Source organism: Mustela nivalis, assembly GCF_964662115.1.
Source record: "Mustela nivalis genome assembly, chromosome: 16".
Taxonomy (NCBI): Eukaryota; Metazoa; Chordata; class Mammalia; order Carnivora; family Mustelidae; genus Mustela; species Mustela nivalis.
In genome coordinates this window covers 62,049,226-62,065,976 of record NC_139035.1, presented here as the reverse complement: position 1 = coordinate 62,065,976, position 16,751 = coordinate 62,049,226, and the positions used below count along the sequence as shown (strand labels likewise).

The 16,751-nt window shown below is 43.3% G+C and overlaps 1 protein-coding gene across 1 annotated transcript in view; it reads right to left on the bottom strand.

The window, feature by feature from the left end:
- The window catches only part of RGS5 (regulator of G protein signaling 5), a 49,381-nt gene extending 33,494 nt beyond the window's left edge, over positions 1 to 15,887 (bottom strand). The window contains exon 1 of the mRNA XM_082704160.1: positions 15,760 to 15,887. Within this exon, the coding sequence (XP_082560286.1) occupies positions 15,760 to 15,803 (44 nt within the window). The 5' untranslated portion in view covers positions 15,804 to 15,887. The remainder of the gene's footprint in view (positions 1 to 15,759) is intronic.
- Positions 15,888 to 16,751: the final 864 nt, after the last annotated feature.

The window sequence follows — 16,751 nt, the reverse complement described above, 5'->3', positions numbered from 1 at the left end:
AAAAAAAAAAAAATCTATTTTCCCTGAATTGCAATTCTGAAACAATGCCTGAGGTAACTAGGGCTTTGTGCTTTCTTACCTCTGAGAGAGCCCTCTGAGGGAGGGCGAAAGCCGGTGTTAATGGAAGGTAGTGTTCCATGTCTGGCTTTTGTTTTCCAAGACCCTAAACTCACTGGGGAGATATGCTGGCTTGTTCCCAAAAAAGAGGACCACTTTTAATGAGTGGTAAAGGAAGAAGCAGGAAAAGAGAGAGAGGGGCAAGAGAGCCTTCCTGAGACAGGTCAGAGGACTACAGTTCAGTGTTCTACAACTCATCAAATCTCCACCTTTACCCACCATACACCTTTGCAGGACTCCAGGGAGGTGATAGGACCCCAGAGGGAGAGAGAGAGAGAGAGAGAGGAGTGTCTAAAAGAACTGACCCTCAGCACCAGAGCTCCTGATTTCATCCAAAACGATCTCCAGACCCAAGCAAGGGGCTGAAGAGTGGCTTCAAGGCATGGTGAAGTTTCAAGCAAAGAACATAAATAATGATGTATCCATTTTAAACTATCCAAAACTAGTCACCTGTATGTGTGAAAAAGCAGCCCCCACACAAACACAAGATTGCTTAAATTAAAACAGTAAGTGTTCAGGAGAACTCAGTCACCATGTGGTGATGAAACCATGGGGATAGTGAACTATATGTGGCAAAATTTCCATTGCTGAAAAAAAAGTCATCAAGAAAAGACAAGCAACTAGCTGTTTTGGAAAATTTAAGTCGTAGGGAACCACCTGGATCTGACAGGATGATCTCATACGACACTTTCCAGATCTCAGTTCCATTATTACAGGGACAAATAACACTTGAGTTGTGTTCAATCTCTTCCCCGTACTTGGCAAAGAAAACGTCCACCTCCCAACTGCGGCAAAATCCTCTCCCAGGTTGCATAACTGCGAAAGTTCATAAAGCAACTAGAGGGACAACAAAGTCAAGTATTGGGCTCTTACCCATAACCAAATTGATACCAAATCTAAAAGGCAAGAGATAGACTAGCATAGTGGTTAAGGGCACAGAGCCAAACCATCCAAATTTATCTTACTACATATTTGACTTTTGGCAAGTTTTTAGACCTTATGTTAAAAGGTTTTGGTAAGGTTTAAAAGCTTAAACTTCTCCTCAGTTTTCTAATCAGTAAGATGGAGACAATAATGGTACCTACTTCACAAGGTTCTCATGATGGTAAGAAGAGTTACTATATATGAAGCACCTACAATAATGCCTGGCATATTTACCATGTCCCCATAGCAGGGATGATGATGATGATTTACTAAAAATCCTGTGCCGATGAAGGAAAGCGTCTATCTTATTCCTGCTGGTCTCTCCATTATCTCCCAAGCATATTATCTTCCTCTCCCACCATCTGTATGGCAATTTAAAGCTGTTCTAATACTCTGGGCCCCAAACAAATTTCTCTCTTTTCCTAAAACCTGGTAACTACTCCAGCCTAGACTGCTTTCTGTCTTCTCTAGTATAAAATCACAAAATAGAGTCATGCTCAGGGGATCTTAGAGGGCTTTTAATTTGCCCTTCTCTTACTTTAAAAGAGTAAAAACTGAGGTTCATAGAAATTAAAAGGTTTTTACAAGATCTCACAAGATCTTATCCCAAGATTTCTAAGAAGTTACAGAGCAAGGGATAGAACACATTTTTCCTGCATAGTCATGGACAGCACATTTTCACACAATGGCTCTCAGCCCCCGTGAGTGTAGATCTAAGAGCTCCAGATGTCTGTACTTCCCAGTGAGATAGCAATCTTCTTGGAGGTGAGTACCGTATCTTATTTTCTTGGTCTCCCAGAGCATCTTGAAATTAACTCAGTATGCTAAAGTTGCTATAACTCCTAAGGGCACAGGTCTGCACTCCTTGAGCTTATATTCCAACTCTTACTTACCAGCTGGGTAACTTTGGGCAAGTTACTTAAATTCTGAGCCTCCATTTTTCTATGTAAAATGGTGATAATACAGCTTCTGCCTCATATATATGTTCTGAGGCTAAATAAATTAATGCATCGAAATGTTCAGAATAGCACTTGAAGCAGAGTAAATATTCTGTAAGCGTTACCTCTTCTTATTTTTTTTCTTTTATTTAAAAATTTTTTTATAAACATATAATATATTTTTATCCCCAGGGGTACAGGTCTGTGAATCGCCAGGTTTACACACTTCACAGCACTCAACATAGCACATACCCTCCCCAATGTCCATAAACTCACCCCCCCTTTCCCAACTCCCCTCCCCCCAGCAACCCTCAGTTTGTTTTGTGAGATTAAGAGTCACTTATGGTTTGTCTCCCTCTTCTTATTTTTTAAAATAATTTTTATTTTGTTATGTTAGTCACCATACAGCACATCATTAATTTTTGATGCAGTTTTCCATGATTCAGTGTTTGCGTATAATACCCAGTGATCCGTGCAGTACGTGCCCTCCTTGATACCCATTGCTGGGCTCACCCATCCTCCCACCCTCCTCCCCTCTAAAACCCTTTTTTTTTTCATATTTAATTTATTTATCTGTCAAAGAGAGCGCACAAGCAGGGGGAGCGGCAGGCAGAGGGAGAAGCAGGACAGAGCAAGAAGCCTGATGCGGGACTTGATCCCAGAACCTTGGGATCATGACCTGAGCCGAAGGCAGACACTTAACCAACTGAGCCACCCAGGCAACCCTAAAATCCTGTTTGATTCCTGGAGTCCATAGTCTCTCCTGGTTCATCTCCCTCTCTGATCCTCCCCCCCTTCCTTTTTCCCTTCCTTCTCCCAATGTCCTCCATGTTATTCCTTATGTCCCATAAATAAGTGAAACCATAGGATAATTATTTTTATCTGTTTGACTTATTTCATTCAGCCTAATCTCTTCCAGTTCCATCCATGTTGATGCAAATGTTGGGTATTCATCCTTTCATCGTATATATGGACCACATCTTCTTTACCCATTTGTCCGTTAAAGGGCATCTTGGGTCCTTCCATAGTTTGGCTACTGTGGACATTGCTGCTATGAACACTGGGGTGCATATGGCCCTTCTTTTCACTACATCTGTATCTTTGGGGTAAATACCCAGTTGTGCAAGAGTTACCTGCTCTTCTTATCCTTTAATTACATTTGCTCTACTATTTCTGGCACAGCATCTTGCCCACGGATGTTGGTTATTAAATGTTCATTGGGTGAATGGAATGGAATGGAATGGAATGAAATGGAACAGAACAGAGTATGTTCAACAGAGATCTGTTTGATTAACATGCAAGATCAGCTCCTTTCAGAAGGCCTCCACCACAGAATATCACAACTAATTCTGAGGGCACAGAGAAGGTACATTGCTGGAAAAAATTCCTATGGAGAGACAAAGAAAGCCAATCTGGAGATGCCTGTTGCTTCCTGGCGTGGCTCAGAGCTACATTCTAGTATCACCACTTTTGTGCTGCTATTTAAAAATGAAAAAAAAAAAAAAGAGTATTGTTTTTCCCAGGCATTGGCTACTCCCTACCCATGGGTTCCTGTGGAAATGGAAATATTTCCCATGCTTTCAAGGCCTGTCTCTGACACATTCATCACTCAAGAGTAGGTTATTGGGGGTGATGAAAGAGGCCATGGAGGGACAAAGCAGACAGGATAGAAGCAGATTTCTTCCCTTTGACCTTCAATTCCCTGTTTTATTCAAAATATTGTTGGCAAGATTTCTGGACTTTTGGTAATTCAGTTTGGAAGCCAGATAATGAACAGTGGGAACATCATCCTCCAGTTGAGGAAGACAGAAATTTATGGTTTATTTTGAGTTCCCGAAGTGGAGGGGTCAGCGGCATTCCCACGATGGCTTCTCTTACACTGGTGTGACTCATAGCCTTTGAACATCTCCATGTCATTCTGTTCGAAATTATAAAGAAGAATTCATAGACTAAAAGTTTCTAGTAGTACACGGCCCCTACCTTATTTAAACTTATTTTATATATTATAAAAGAAGGACATAAAGTAGGCAATAAAGAGTATTGAAGAAGGAAGAAAGGAAAGAAAGGCAAAATAAAATGTGCGAGGACCTTCTCAACAGTAACATGTGCCCCATCACTTAGTAAAAACTATGGCTCCCAGAATGCAATTTGTCCTCTCACTGTGACTTTATGTAACAGATCCAAACTCATTATCTCAAATAATCAGAAATACTGGATTAATGTTTCTCTTTGCCAAATGATTAAAAGGGTTTGTTGAGCAAAATAATGACCTCAGTGTGAGGAAAAAGAGGACCATTTCTTGTCTGAAGCAACGGATTTGATTTCATACCATTTCTTCTCTCCCTCCGCCAAAATATTGTAACAACCCCTTATCATCCTCAAGATTTCTATTTTCAAGAACTATCCAGTTACTGATTCATATGCTCATTTCCAGGTTCATTCTCTTATCAGACTTGAATAGAGGACCCCCCATCTTTCAGACACTGTACCAGAATGTAGGAAAGTGTTTTACAAAATTAAGAAGAAACTGTTCCCACCTCAAGTAGCTTTCATTTTACAAAGAAGGTACGTCCGCATAGTTTTATTGGGATACAGCTATGGTACAGTGGACTACCCCCTAGATTTGAAACTAGCACACTGGAACTCATGTACACCAAGTGAACCTCCTGACCAGACATTTAAATTATCTGTGTTTCTGGGGCACCTGGGTGGCTCAAATGGTTAAGCATCCAACTCTTCATTTCGGCTTGGGTCATGATCTCAGGGTCCTCGGATCGAGCCCCCATCAGGCTGTGCTCAGTGAGGAGTCAGCTTAGGATTCTCTGTCTCTCCTTCTCCCTCTGCCCCATCCCCTGCTTGCACACATAAATAAATAAAATATTTAAAAAATTATCCATGCTTTTTCGTTGGTGAAACAGGGATGTTAATAACATCTACCTTGCAGGATTAAAATAAGAATTAAATCAGGTACTGTCAAATACCCAACCCAAGTTGAATCTGAGGAAAGTAGGAGAAAAAGTGGTATGAATTAGAAGGAAGATGAAAAAAGTTCTGTGAGTGAGAGCTCAGAGAATGGAGGGCTAGCTTCTCCTCAAGGGAAAAGCAGAGAAACTCTGCCCAAATGTTTGATGTGTTCAGGATGTGTTTGATGTGTTTATCAAATGTAGATGTTTGAGGATGGGTGCTTTGGCTGGAAAATTGTGTGACCACAGAGGGCAGGGAATTAGTCTGCACCCTGACATAGGTGTTTTCTTCCTGCATCTCTTCCAGCTCCCCAAAGATCCTTCCCAACGTTTAATACAGAAGTCCACATTTTCCTAAGACAATTTTCTAAAAATTCTAAAGAAGCTTTCAAAGTCTGTGAGTGTGATGCAGGGTCATAATCCTGGACACTTCTCTCTAGTATGCTACAGCGTTCCCTCACTTTCCTCCCAGGGAGTGATGCCATCCACCCTGAGGTCCTCACACAGCAAGAACTAAAGAGTGGGGGCACCCTAAATTGTGTGGCTGCTGGGATAGGATGGGAGCTGCTAAGTTAGAGATCTGGGCTCAGGATAGAAACAAAGACCAGAAACCAAGCAGATGGTCACCCAAGGTGCCACCAGAAAGATGCAAAAGTGGGAGTCGCTGGGCTGAGCACCCTCCTGTAGCCTAAAAGCAGGAGGGATTGGAGACAAATGCATGTGTAACTGTATGTCTTGAAAATCCAAGTCACAGCTCTTAGGAGACCATCAGATATAACACACAACAAGGGAAAAAAAAAAAACCTGAGGACCAGGGAGGTGCTAGGAACATGCCACAGAACATAGATGGGAAGAACAATGTCTTCTAAACGGCATAAACGATCTAGTTAAAGCCTTGAGACACGGCCTGCCCCTGAGAAGTATTTACTCAGGATGTCAGAGAAACAATCGACAAGGCATTGAAACGGGCACGGATGAGGAAAAGGAGCTGGGAGGGGGCTTGTCTCATGTGGTTTCAGGGGCTTTACAGTTCCCTGTTCTAGCCCCATTCTGAGATTTGGCTGCAAAGTTTTCCCCAGTTGAAGATGGTTAAGAAAAACCATGCACTAAGAGAAATCAGGTTACTGGTTTACTCACTACATCTAGTGCATAACCTTATTTAGTGCACATAACAATCCCATGAAGAAAGCATAAATATTACCCCTACCTTGCAAATGAGAAAAACGAGTTACAGAGAAGTTTGGGGATTTGCCCAAAATAATCTGATAAATTACAATGGCAGGAGTCAAACTTAATCTCATTTCAGCCCCTGGGCTCTTAACTGCTATGTAATGAGTCTGTCTTACGCTGTTCAGTTATTCTAATTGGCAGCTCTATACATAGTAATTTTTCTTTCCCTAAAGACTACAATTTGTTTGGTAACCAAAACCTTTTGAAAGATGGTGTCTATGGAAGAATAAGTATTTTAAAAGTGAAGACACCCCAAATTCATAAATTAAAGTCCATCAGATAAAATAAAATAAAGGTGGAAAGTCAATCTGTAGACCTTGAATTAGTTCCAACTCTAACCAGCGAGGTGATCTTAGACAAGTCACCCAAACAGGTCTGGACCTGTTTTCTCACCTGTGAAAGAAAGAATCTGTCTGGGGCCCTGATCTTATTCTCAGTCTGTGATTCTGAGTTGGTGGTGTGAGAGAGGAGAGAAAAAGAAAAAAAAAAAATCACATCTCCCCTCAAGGAGCAGAATTCATCCATTCTAGGCATTTGATTTTACTGCATGCATCTGGGCGGTCAAACCTGTGCGCGACACTCATTTCTAGACTGTCATAATCATTTGCTGTCTTAGTTCTTCTTGCCCTTTTCTTGCTTGTAAGCCAGGATCCATTTAGTAAAATGTGCTCCATGAGAGGCCGATGAAAGTTCCGTGTTCCTTCCCTCACCGCAGGCCGGCCTCTGCCACTCACATGGGCCTGATTACAAACCTCCGGGTGCTGTGTGGACCAGGAAGGCAGACAAAGGTGAAGCTATTCTTACGGAATCTGGAATATAAAAGCTAGAGGGCAATTAAAAAAAAAAAAAAAATCTAAAAGGCTTCTGAAACTTCGGCTGAGAATTTTGAGAACATCCCAACTCACAGATGGTTTTTCCCTTGGTGTTGCCGGCTAACGGAGAAAGGGTGAATGTTAACCACGAGGGTAGGAGACGGATTTGTCAGAGAAGGAAAAAATCCCCGTCGATCTGCATCCATCTCTGTGAACAGCTTCACTTTCAGTTTATTTACAGGGATCTCTGATTTCAACAGATCTTTTCTTTCCATGGTATAAAAATATCCGGGGTGTGTGTGTGTGTGTGTGAGTACGGACGTGCACGCAGGTTTAAGAGACATACGTGTTTTTAGATTTGGGGATTCAGGAACAGATTCTGGTAGCTTGTCATTTTGAAAGCACCAGCCCCAGACCTTAGACAATGGGGGCTTCCGAGAAAGTCTTGAGAATAACGCACGCTGTTGACCTTGTCCCGAAGGTCATCCCGTCCTGCGGCCTTGAACTCAGGTATCTCTTGTAAACTAGGACTTCAAATACGCTGCCAAACACAAGAAACTACCTTGTCCGCGGAACATCTTGATTCTTTCTAAATTTCCCGAATCCCCTCAGACAAGTGCCTCATCCAGAAACAGATGTTCTGCACAACAAAATGTCAAAAAGTAGTAGCTTGACCAAATCAGCTCCACACACTTCACTACTGATAATAAGCACTTACAGAGCAGAGCACTTTACGTTTTTCAACTACTTTACTGCATGCTGATTCTCCTCTGACGTTAAGAGGGTAGTTCCAACATTATTCTAGAATGTAGAGTTGTGGGGAGCTGAGTGAGATTTTTCCAGATGGGCTAGGTGTTGCTTGAGAAGTGTCCGGGGAAGCAGTCAGGTAGGAGAAGGCAGAATGTGTAAACTATAGACACGTGACCTTAGCCCGTTTGCTCTTCATGGAGCCACTGTGATGACCGAACACCTACTGCCCAAAGTATTCAAAGATTGCCTGGGTGAACACTTTCAGCCCTGGAACATTTCCTCTTTGAAGGAGAAACTGGGACAGGCCAAGTTATTGTTATCTGCACATGGCAACGGAATAGAAGGCATTGCGAAGAAATGCCCTGTCTGGACTTTCCAGGAGCGCTCTGGTCAGAGTGAATCAACCCGGTAACATGCACATGAGTGGGTTGATGACACATGCATCCTGTGAGTAGGTTAGCTACACCTTCAGAAGGAAAGACACAGTTTCTAAGGCCTGCAGCAGAGGCAAGCTCCACGTCCTCATGTAGATGGAAGCTATAATCACGGTGTGCTAGGGCCAGGCATGGATCCGTGCGGTCCCCACACTGCTTGGAGAATTGCTGGAACTCCAGGATCTATTCAGGTGGTAGATGAAGACTGTTTAAATACAGAAAGGACTAGAAATCCTGATTCACCCTTCTCATTCCAGCCTCAAGGATGGAAACTCTTAAACTGCTACGGCGAATGGGGGAGTTTCATTCTGGGCAGCCCTGGGAAGGGCATGAGTGGGCCACTCTTCCCACTGGAGAAAAAAGTGACCTAGTGTGAAAGCAGTCAATGGAACCCCATCCTCAAGGCCAGGCATGTCTGTGTCCTTACCTCCCATTGCCCTGCCTGCCCTCCAGGAGCTTACGCTCTTGAGATTAACTGTAAACAAAGTACAAAAATCACAGGCTGTTAGAACCCATGATCTTTGAACCTAAATTACCCTCGAATTTATAAGAAACTGAAACCATCTTTTCCTTTCATGGAATTCACCAAAATTGGAGTCACATTCCACTGCCCATACATATGTATTTTTGACAAACTGAAAGTTTATTCTGAATGTATCACAACTATTTTTTGTTTTTTTTTTTTTTTTAAGAAATATGGGGTTCTTAATTTAGTCCTTTGAGATCCAAAGTGGCTGGAAGAAAATTGCCCATTTTTAAGTGATTGCTGCTTTCAAGCTACATCCAGAAGTTAGTTCCCTGGCCTTCCTCTGGGATTGGGATGAGATGCAAAATTCAAATAGAAGTACAATCTTTCCTCAAAACGCATGACATCCAAATTAAGGGCAATTAAGTAGTGAGGCTGGAAGCAGGGGAGAGGATCATAGAACTGACTCGTCACCATTACAAGTATGGTTGATGAGGCCAGGAGAGGCACCTGATGGAGGACTCACCCTCTGCTACTTAGCAGAGGCCAACGTTATAGCTCAGGACACCTGCACTCCCCACCCAGGACCCTTCCCATGTGTTATAGCCTTTTACACTTGCATCTAAAAATTCTGTGTTCTACAGGGCACCTGGGTGGCTCAGTCGGTTAAGCACCTGACTCTTGATTTCGGCTCAGGTCATGATCTCAGGATCCTGAGATCAAGTCTTGTGTTGGGTTCCTAAGATTCTCTCTCTCTCCCTTTGCTTCTCCCCGACCCCATGCACATGTGTGCTTTCTCCTTCTCTTAAAAAAACAAAAAAGTAAAAATTCTGTGTTCTGCAAATAATGGCAAGGAAAAGAGAAATACAAGACAGGAGTCCTATTGACTAAGGAGAGATTTAAGGGTCTCTCAACTAATCCCAAAGTGTGAGCTTGGGTTTTATGTGTTCTCTGTACTGGAGTGGAGATTTGGGGCTGTGCTTCAGTCCTGGGGTAGGGGGGAGAGGCGGGATGTGGTGGGCAGGGTGACTGGCCGTGAGCTAGCTCAGCAGGGGCTCCCCTCCACCACCAGAAGTAAAGTAGCACAGTAAGGATCTGCACCCCAGCAGGTTTCCAGCCCCTGGCATGGTGCACAACCTTCAGTAGAGTAGAGAAGACCGGCAGGCTCTTTGAGAGGCTGTTCCTGGCAGTGAAGGGATATGAAGAGTGTGGGACAAAGGGAACTGGAGACAAGCCCCCTGGCAGTGAAGGGATATGAAGAGTGTGGGACAAAGGGAACTGGAGACAAGCCCCTCAGGTCACCGAGTGTGAACAGTGCACCCTGCCTCGCCGCACCTGCTGTCAAATCACTTCACAGTAAGATGAAGATGCTCCTGACTCCCTACCAGATAAAAGCAGTCTCCACGTGTCCTTAGGGACATCTATAAGAAGTGCTTTTACATAACAAAAAAGCGCTAGATCAATGGGTAGTGCTTTTCTATTTAATAATAATAAAATTCAGTAATAACAATAAGCATGACCTTGGTTTGATCCTGTTCAAACAATCCAACTGCAAAAAGGCCATTGAGGATATTGGGATGCTCACCAGATGTTTACTAATACTAAAGAATTATTCATTTTTAAGTATGATTTTGGTTTTAATGTCTCTTAATGTTTAGTAAAAATTAACATCTATTAATGTTTTGGAAAAAGTTGGTATATTTTTAGAAGAGATACCTACTGAAAGAATGATGGCTGAAACCGTAAAAATACTGTACTATCTGACACATCCATCTTTATTATTTAAAAAGACAAGGTTATGATGAGGAACGATGAAAATAAATAAGTTTTATCAAAGACCTTGGCACCTACTTGAGATTTAAATGATTTCCTGACTACCTATGAAGAGGGAAAGAAGAATGGAAGGAAATTAATTCTTTAATAGGGGGTATAGCATCTCTCCGGAACGAGAAAAATATCCTCATTTACAAATGAGGAAATGAAGCTCAGAGAGGTTTAGTGATTTTCTCCAGTTCACACAGCTAGGGAGCAATAGAGGAAGAGTTATGAGCGCCCTGTTCTTGCTGCTCCACCTCCCTGCTGATGTTAAGGCTGGGGATAGACGGTGACCTTGCCTGGGTTTTCTGAAGTATTCCTAAAACGTGTAATCTTAAGAGTTACTTCCTCAGGTGGTAGAAAACAGGCTTTCATTGTCTTTTTCCTCTGGGTGACTCAGCCTTGAAAATAGAGTGCAGGCTCAATGTTATCTGGGACCTGAATGGGGGCTTTCAAGGAAGAAGGAGATAGGAACCTGCTATCTTCTGGCTTCCAGCCATAGTCTGGTTCCTGTTACTAAGGATTGATCCGGACTGAACTAATTAAAGTTTAGTTCCTTTGCTTTCTGGCCAACAGGACAGACAAAAGCCATAACCATGAGCTGCAGAAACATTAGCCCCGTCCCTAGTTATCAGCTGTTTCCAATTAGTGGCTTGTCTTTGCTAAAGAAGGAAAAAATTAGATAACCTTTCAAGGATCTTCCCAAGCTTAAGATTCTGGGATCCGCAAGTATTGTGAATTGAGATCTGGTGTTCCAACATGGCCCAGACTGAACGGAAGACGAGCAAGAGACCCTCTTTAGAACAGGGGATAAAATCAGCGGGAGAAGCTGGGACAGTAACTGCAGGAGACGGAGCCCAAGTGATGGTTCCAGGAGCTTCACCAAGAGCTCCAGGCCCATTTCCACCAGAAACAAAAGGACTCACCTGTTTAACAAGATTTTCCTAAGGCCTCCTCTCCACCTTCCTCCCCCTCCCAACCGGACTCTGCTCCCTGGGGAGTCTGTTTTGGAACAGACTCTCTCTCCCCATTACAGCCTCTAATAGCCCTGCTGATGTCCTTCCCTGACCCTCTCCAAGCAGAAGAAACACGAAGCCAAACTGGGAGCAGCCCTGTCTTCTTCGCTCGTTATAAGCTTATTTATGCATTCTTCTGACAAAATATTTATTAAGTGCCTACTAGGTGCCAAGTACGGACTGTCTATTTAGTAAATAAATTCTTTAGGTGAAGGGGTGGGGGGTGGGGAGAATATCTCTCCGCTGAGCAAATCCCTTCCATCTTCACAGACAGGAGTGGAGGGAATTGACAAGTCCCAAGGAAACAAGATACAGGATGTGCTGCACGGAGGTGAACTGATGAGAAATTCAAAGTTCCCTCCTTGCTTGCCTCAGACAGATAATGCCGAGCGGATGAAGAGGTGCTAACAGCAGCCACGCTGGCTCGGCCCTTTCCCTTCCTTGACTCTGCACAGGCTCCTGGGGGAGTTGGCCCCTTGGAATGCCTTCTTCCTCCCGGCTCTTCTCCCATAGACCGGGTAAACTCTCCTTCCTGAGGCTTCATTCATGAGCCTGGGTTAAGTACCGTTTATTGTAATTTCTTGCAAAGTTTTCCTGACCACCAAAAGTTCTCTGGGCCCCCACCCCACTCTTCTGCTTTTCTACAGTCCATGCTTTCACTCCTTCGCAGTGGATCTCAACATCATGGACTCATTTCTTGCTAGCAGTCTCCCCAACAGGGCTTCCGGCAAGTTCCTTGAGAGCAGGGTCAGGGTCTTTCGTCTCTATGCCTAAGGCAAGTATGGACCTTTGAAAGGCAATCCAGAAAAATGATCAATATTGTCTCATCAATAAGAATCCAAGTCTTTCTGAGTGACTCACCACGCCTCAATTTTACTAAATAGTTCCTTTACTTTGTTAACATAATAAAGTTTCATTGGAATATAGGTGATTATATCAGAAGACTCTCTATGAACTACAGCAAGCTTTAAATTCATACTTATTCCCAGAAAGCACGATCCTAAAGTTAGCTAGAGTCACTGCCACTCTCTCTGTAGGCTTCTTTGGTCATCTTTCACCTATTTTCACTGAGCTGTGACTTGTTCAAGTTCATTGCCACCTTTTTTCTCCGAAGTTGGCCCAAGGATGTGTTCATACCTTTGGAAAATCAGTATTTACTTAACCCTGCAGACCCAGGAACCTGGCCCACTCAGCAAGGTGCTTCCATGTGGCTTAACGACCTTAAACAATTAGTTGGTCAGTGGCCCTGCTTATTAAGTGGTTTTCTACTCTAAATTACCCCCACGTATACCTATATATAAATTGGAAGAGGAGGAAAAAATGGAATGTCTAGTGAAAATAATAATAAATTAAAAAAAAAAAACAGAATGTCACCTTCCTCATTAACTTTCCACAGTTCCTGAAATTCCCAGCATTGCCACGAACTTGAGATGACCAGATGCTCTCATGTGAACTGAAAACATTTCACCACCAGCAGCTTTATAACCTTCAACAGAAATCAGAGCTACAGCAGACACCGACAGAGGTACAGGGCTTGTGACACTTCATTACTATCCCAGGGGGAACTCTCTGTCAGTATCTAAGTTTTCATTCCTCTCTTATTCTCCTTTTTAGGTTAACAGAGACTGTGAACTTGGTGACAGGACTTGTCAGCACTGAAAGAGAACAATTATATTAATCACCCTGACTGCCTTATAATATACTAACGACTTTTTTTAGAAATCGTCACAATAACACTTTTTATTTTGGAATTTTTTGTCTTTTTTGGTAGAGCCATGTTTACTTTAAACTTAAACTTGTTCAGAGAAGTTTATTTCAGAGAACCCAGAAATAAAATGCATCTTCAGAAGAAGCCTAACATTCAAAGTTGAAGACTGTGGGTGAAAAATATGAACTTGAATGGACTCAGCTTTTTAATTTTTCCAAGGACTGTCACATTGCCACCAACACAGCCCTGGTTTCAATATGCCACGAGGCAGAAGTCTGGGGTGGTGGCCATTTGTTGCTTGTATGTTTGGATTACTGGTCTCTCTGAATATATAAAAATGTGTGAGGACCCCTTTGGGTTTTCATAAGCAATAGTCTTAAGATCTAAAGAAAGAAAGAACAGTTCCTATGATTATGTCAAAGTTGACTCTGGCTTAATGCTTCTCTACACATCGAACAAGGACTGTTTTCTAGGACTGACTCTCCTGGCACATGGAGTAAATTTTGTTTTCTTGTAAATCATCATTAGAATCCTAGAGTAGGTTGCTTCTGCCACTGCCATGATTTCAGCACAGGGCTGGGTTCTGGACGAGTTTTCATTAACTGACTCTTTTCTGCTCCTAAACTTTTAGGGAGAAATTCATTCGGATAAATTTCCCTTTAATTGCATCTCTTGCTAGCTCCTGATTTAAACTGTGTCTTAAACATATTTAAGCTACGGCAGTGTGGGAAAGAAGGTGAGAGACAGTCAGTCCAACTCTCATTGATTAAATGAGAACAGAGAATCCTGGGGAAGTGAAAGAGCCTGCTCATGGGTCCAAATTTAGATAATGACAAAACTGAATCTGCTTCTTACTCCTTTGCCAGTCCTCTCTCCACTACAATCGATCACAACATGTTAATCTGGCTTTTGTAAACTGAATTTTATGTCCAAGGCAACTCTTTGGTAGAGCTTTCCATTATAGACAGATTCATTTTGTAAGCATATACGTTATCCTAATTTATGCTATACGGCTCTTCAAACATCTTTATCTAAGTAAGCACTGAGGTCCACCTCTGTTCCTCCTGTAGTGTAGAGATACGTGGAGAGAGGGCCACTGGCAAGCTGGGAAATGACAGACAGAGAGGAGACCAGGGTTGGTAAGTTTGGATGCATTCGTTCAAGCACCATGCTTGAATGAATAGGATAAAAAGATAGTCTAGATTTTTCTCTAGAAAAATCAGGATAGATAGTCTCAGATTTTTCCATGAATGTGCGCTGATAGTTCCACAGTTCCACAGTCCCATTTCTCCAAAACAGGCAGCATTTTAATTGGAATGAAGATTCTATTTGCAGTGGAAATAGAACACGAAAAAAATTAATAAGAAACCAAAATTGCAAGATTCTACCACAAGCCAGTAAACTAAAATCTTCAGGCAATCGAGGCAAAAAATGCTTGCTCCTTGGCCACCCTAAAGAATTTCACATGAACACTAGTTTTATCGTGGCGCGTTAAGATTTCACTGTGCGCTGAAAGCTAACAAAAAGCAATTCAGTGTTATGGCGGATCGTGAATCAGGTATAGAACAGTAAGAGGAGTCAGATCTGAGCTTCTGGGAGGCAGGAGAGATCACAAACAGCCCACTGAACACAACCTTCTTAGGCAAACACTGCCAATGGCTTTAGGGATGGAGCTGGGTTGCACAAGGGTCACTTTATTTCCTTTAAATGGTGAAAACTCAAACCACGTGCAATCAACTCCATTCTTAGGAAATAAGATCCCCACTTCCCTGCATCAGGTAGGGTTGTTGGGTTGTTAGCCTGGATACTTAGGATTCCTTCCAGAATATCGTCCAGCTTAACGGATAACCAGAGAATCTCAAAGGTGTTTTCCCATGTATTTAAAGGGAGAGTACTAGCCCGTAAATAACCTCTGTGTCCCAGAGGGCTTTCTTCTCTCCAGGAATCCAGCTACTACCATTTAATGGGATCAAGACACAAAGAACAATGAGAAACCCCCCTCCTCACTGCAAACCGGCCTCCCTCTCTCAATCCACGTGCATCAAGTAATACAGGCCTACGTTTACACAGTTCTAGGCTGTGCCAGACTGTGTGTTGGGAGTTTAAGATCCAGTAATTCATTCAGTCCTAATAACCAGCCCCTGAGGTAGATGCTCCCGGCATCTCTGTTTCACAGAGAAGGAAACTGAAAGGCAGAGAGAGTAAATACATCACCTAACCCCACAACACAGTAAGTAGTAGAGTCAGGATTCAAAGGCAGGCAGTATGATGTTGGAATCCGTTCTCTTAATCATGCACTTGTTGACCCTGACCAGGCACCCATGGCTTCGGTATCTCCCTGGAGGAAATGAGATCTGCATACGAAATGGTGCACGAGACAGCCCCTGTTGGATCTGCCTCCCACAGCTCAGGTCCTACAAGTGTCAGTGCTGTGGGCAGAGAGAAGACAAGCCCCATCTACAATCACACACCTGTTTCAGAAAAAACAGCACAGCTCTCCATCACCTCTGGATATCCACCCACCCTGCCCCTCAGCAAAGATTCTGGTCATCTCTATCTCTTAAGCCAAAATAACTTGGTTCTCACCTTTCCAGGCATGAGTGGGGCAAAGCTGCAAGTCCTTTGCACATTTTGGCAAGTGGCTTAGCTCCTCAGTTTTGAGCACAAATTCTAAACAGCAGAGCAAGACTCTGAAAACTTCCCAAGTGTCTGGAACAGCTTCTCCCTCTGAGGAATATATAGAGGCTTTTTGCCAGCCCTCTCTGCTCCCTGGACCAATCCAGACCTTAGAGGAAATCGCAGGCTGGGACGCAGCAGCAGCCCCAGCTGTGGGAGCTGCAGGGCAGACTCCTGTCTCTGCAGCCTTAGGTTTCCGTCTGCTCCAGGAGGATGCTCATTCTGCCCCGGCAGGGCAGGTCCCTCTTGCATGGGTCATTCATGTTTTAACGTGTAAACGTAAGCCAGCTACAGAGCAGCATGCCTTGGGCTGCCCCAGATCTGTCAAAACCATAACCTGCTTGGACGGCAAAGCCCCGCAGATCAGTTAGCCCAACTGGGTGTCACAGTGCTGGAGGTGAGATTCAGAAAAGGCCGGGGGATGTGTGCTGAGTCCCGCCACCAGGCTCTCAGCAGGATGCTGGGAATTCAAGGAAAGGTACTGCCTGCTCCCAAGACCCCCAAACATCCTATTAATACTGTGCAAGTGAGTGATGGAGGCAGGCTCAAGACATGTGAGCGCTTTCAAGGGTCACCAGAGAAGATTTGGGGGAGGAAATAAACCCCGAGATGAGAGATGTAGGAGACAAAACACCCCGCGGCATTCTATCCACGAGATGCCCCCAAGTTCCCTTAATTCAGCAATTGGTTTTAGGATTATTCTCTACTTTGATAATGACGTCAGATAATTCCTGGGACCCTGCCCCCGTCACCCATCCTTGGCCAGGTTTATCTTGCCTGCTTCTTCCACCTTTCCCTGTCTTATATCACTCCAGGATTATTTCTACCAAAAATGACCTCATTTGCAGTTCATCCTATCAGGACCCAACGGGTTAATAAATTAATATGTAAATGCGAATGCC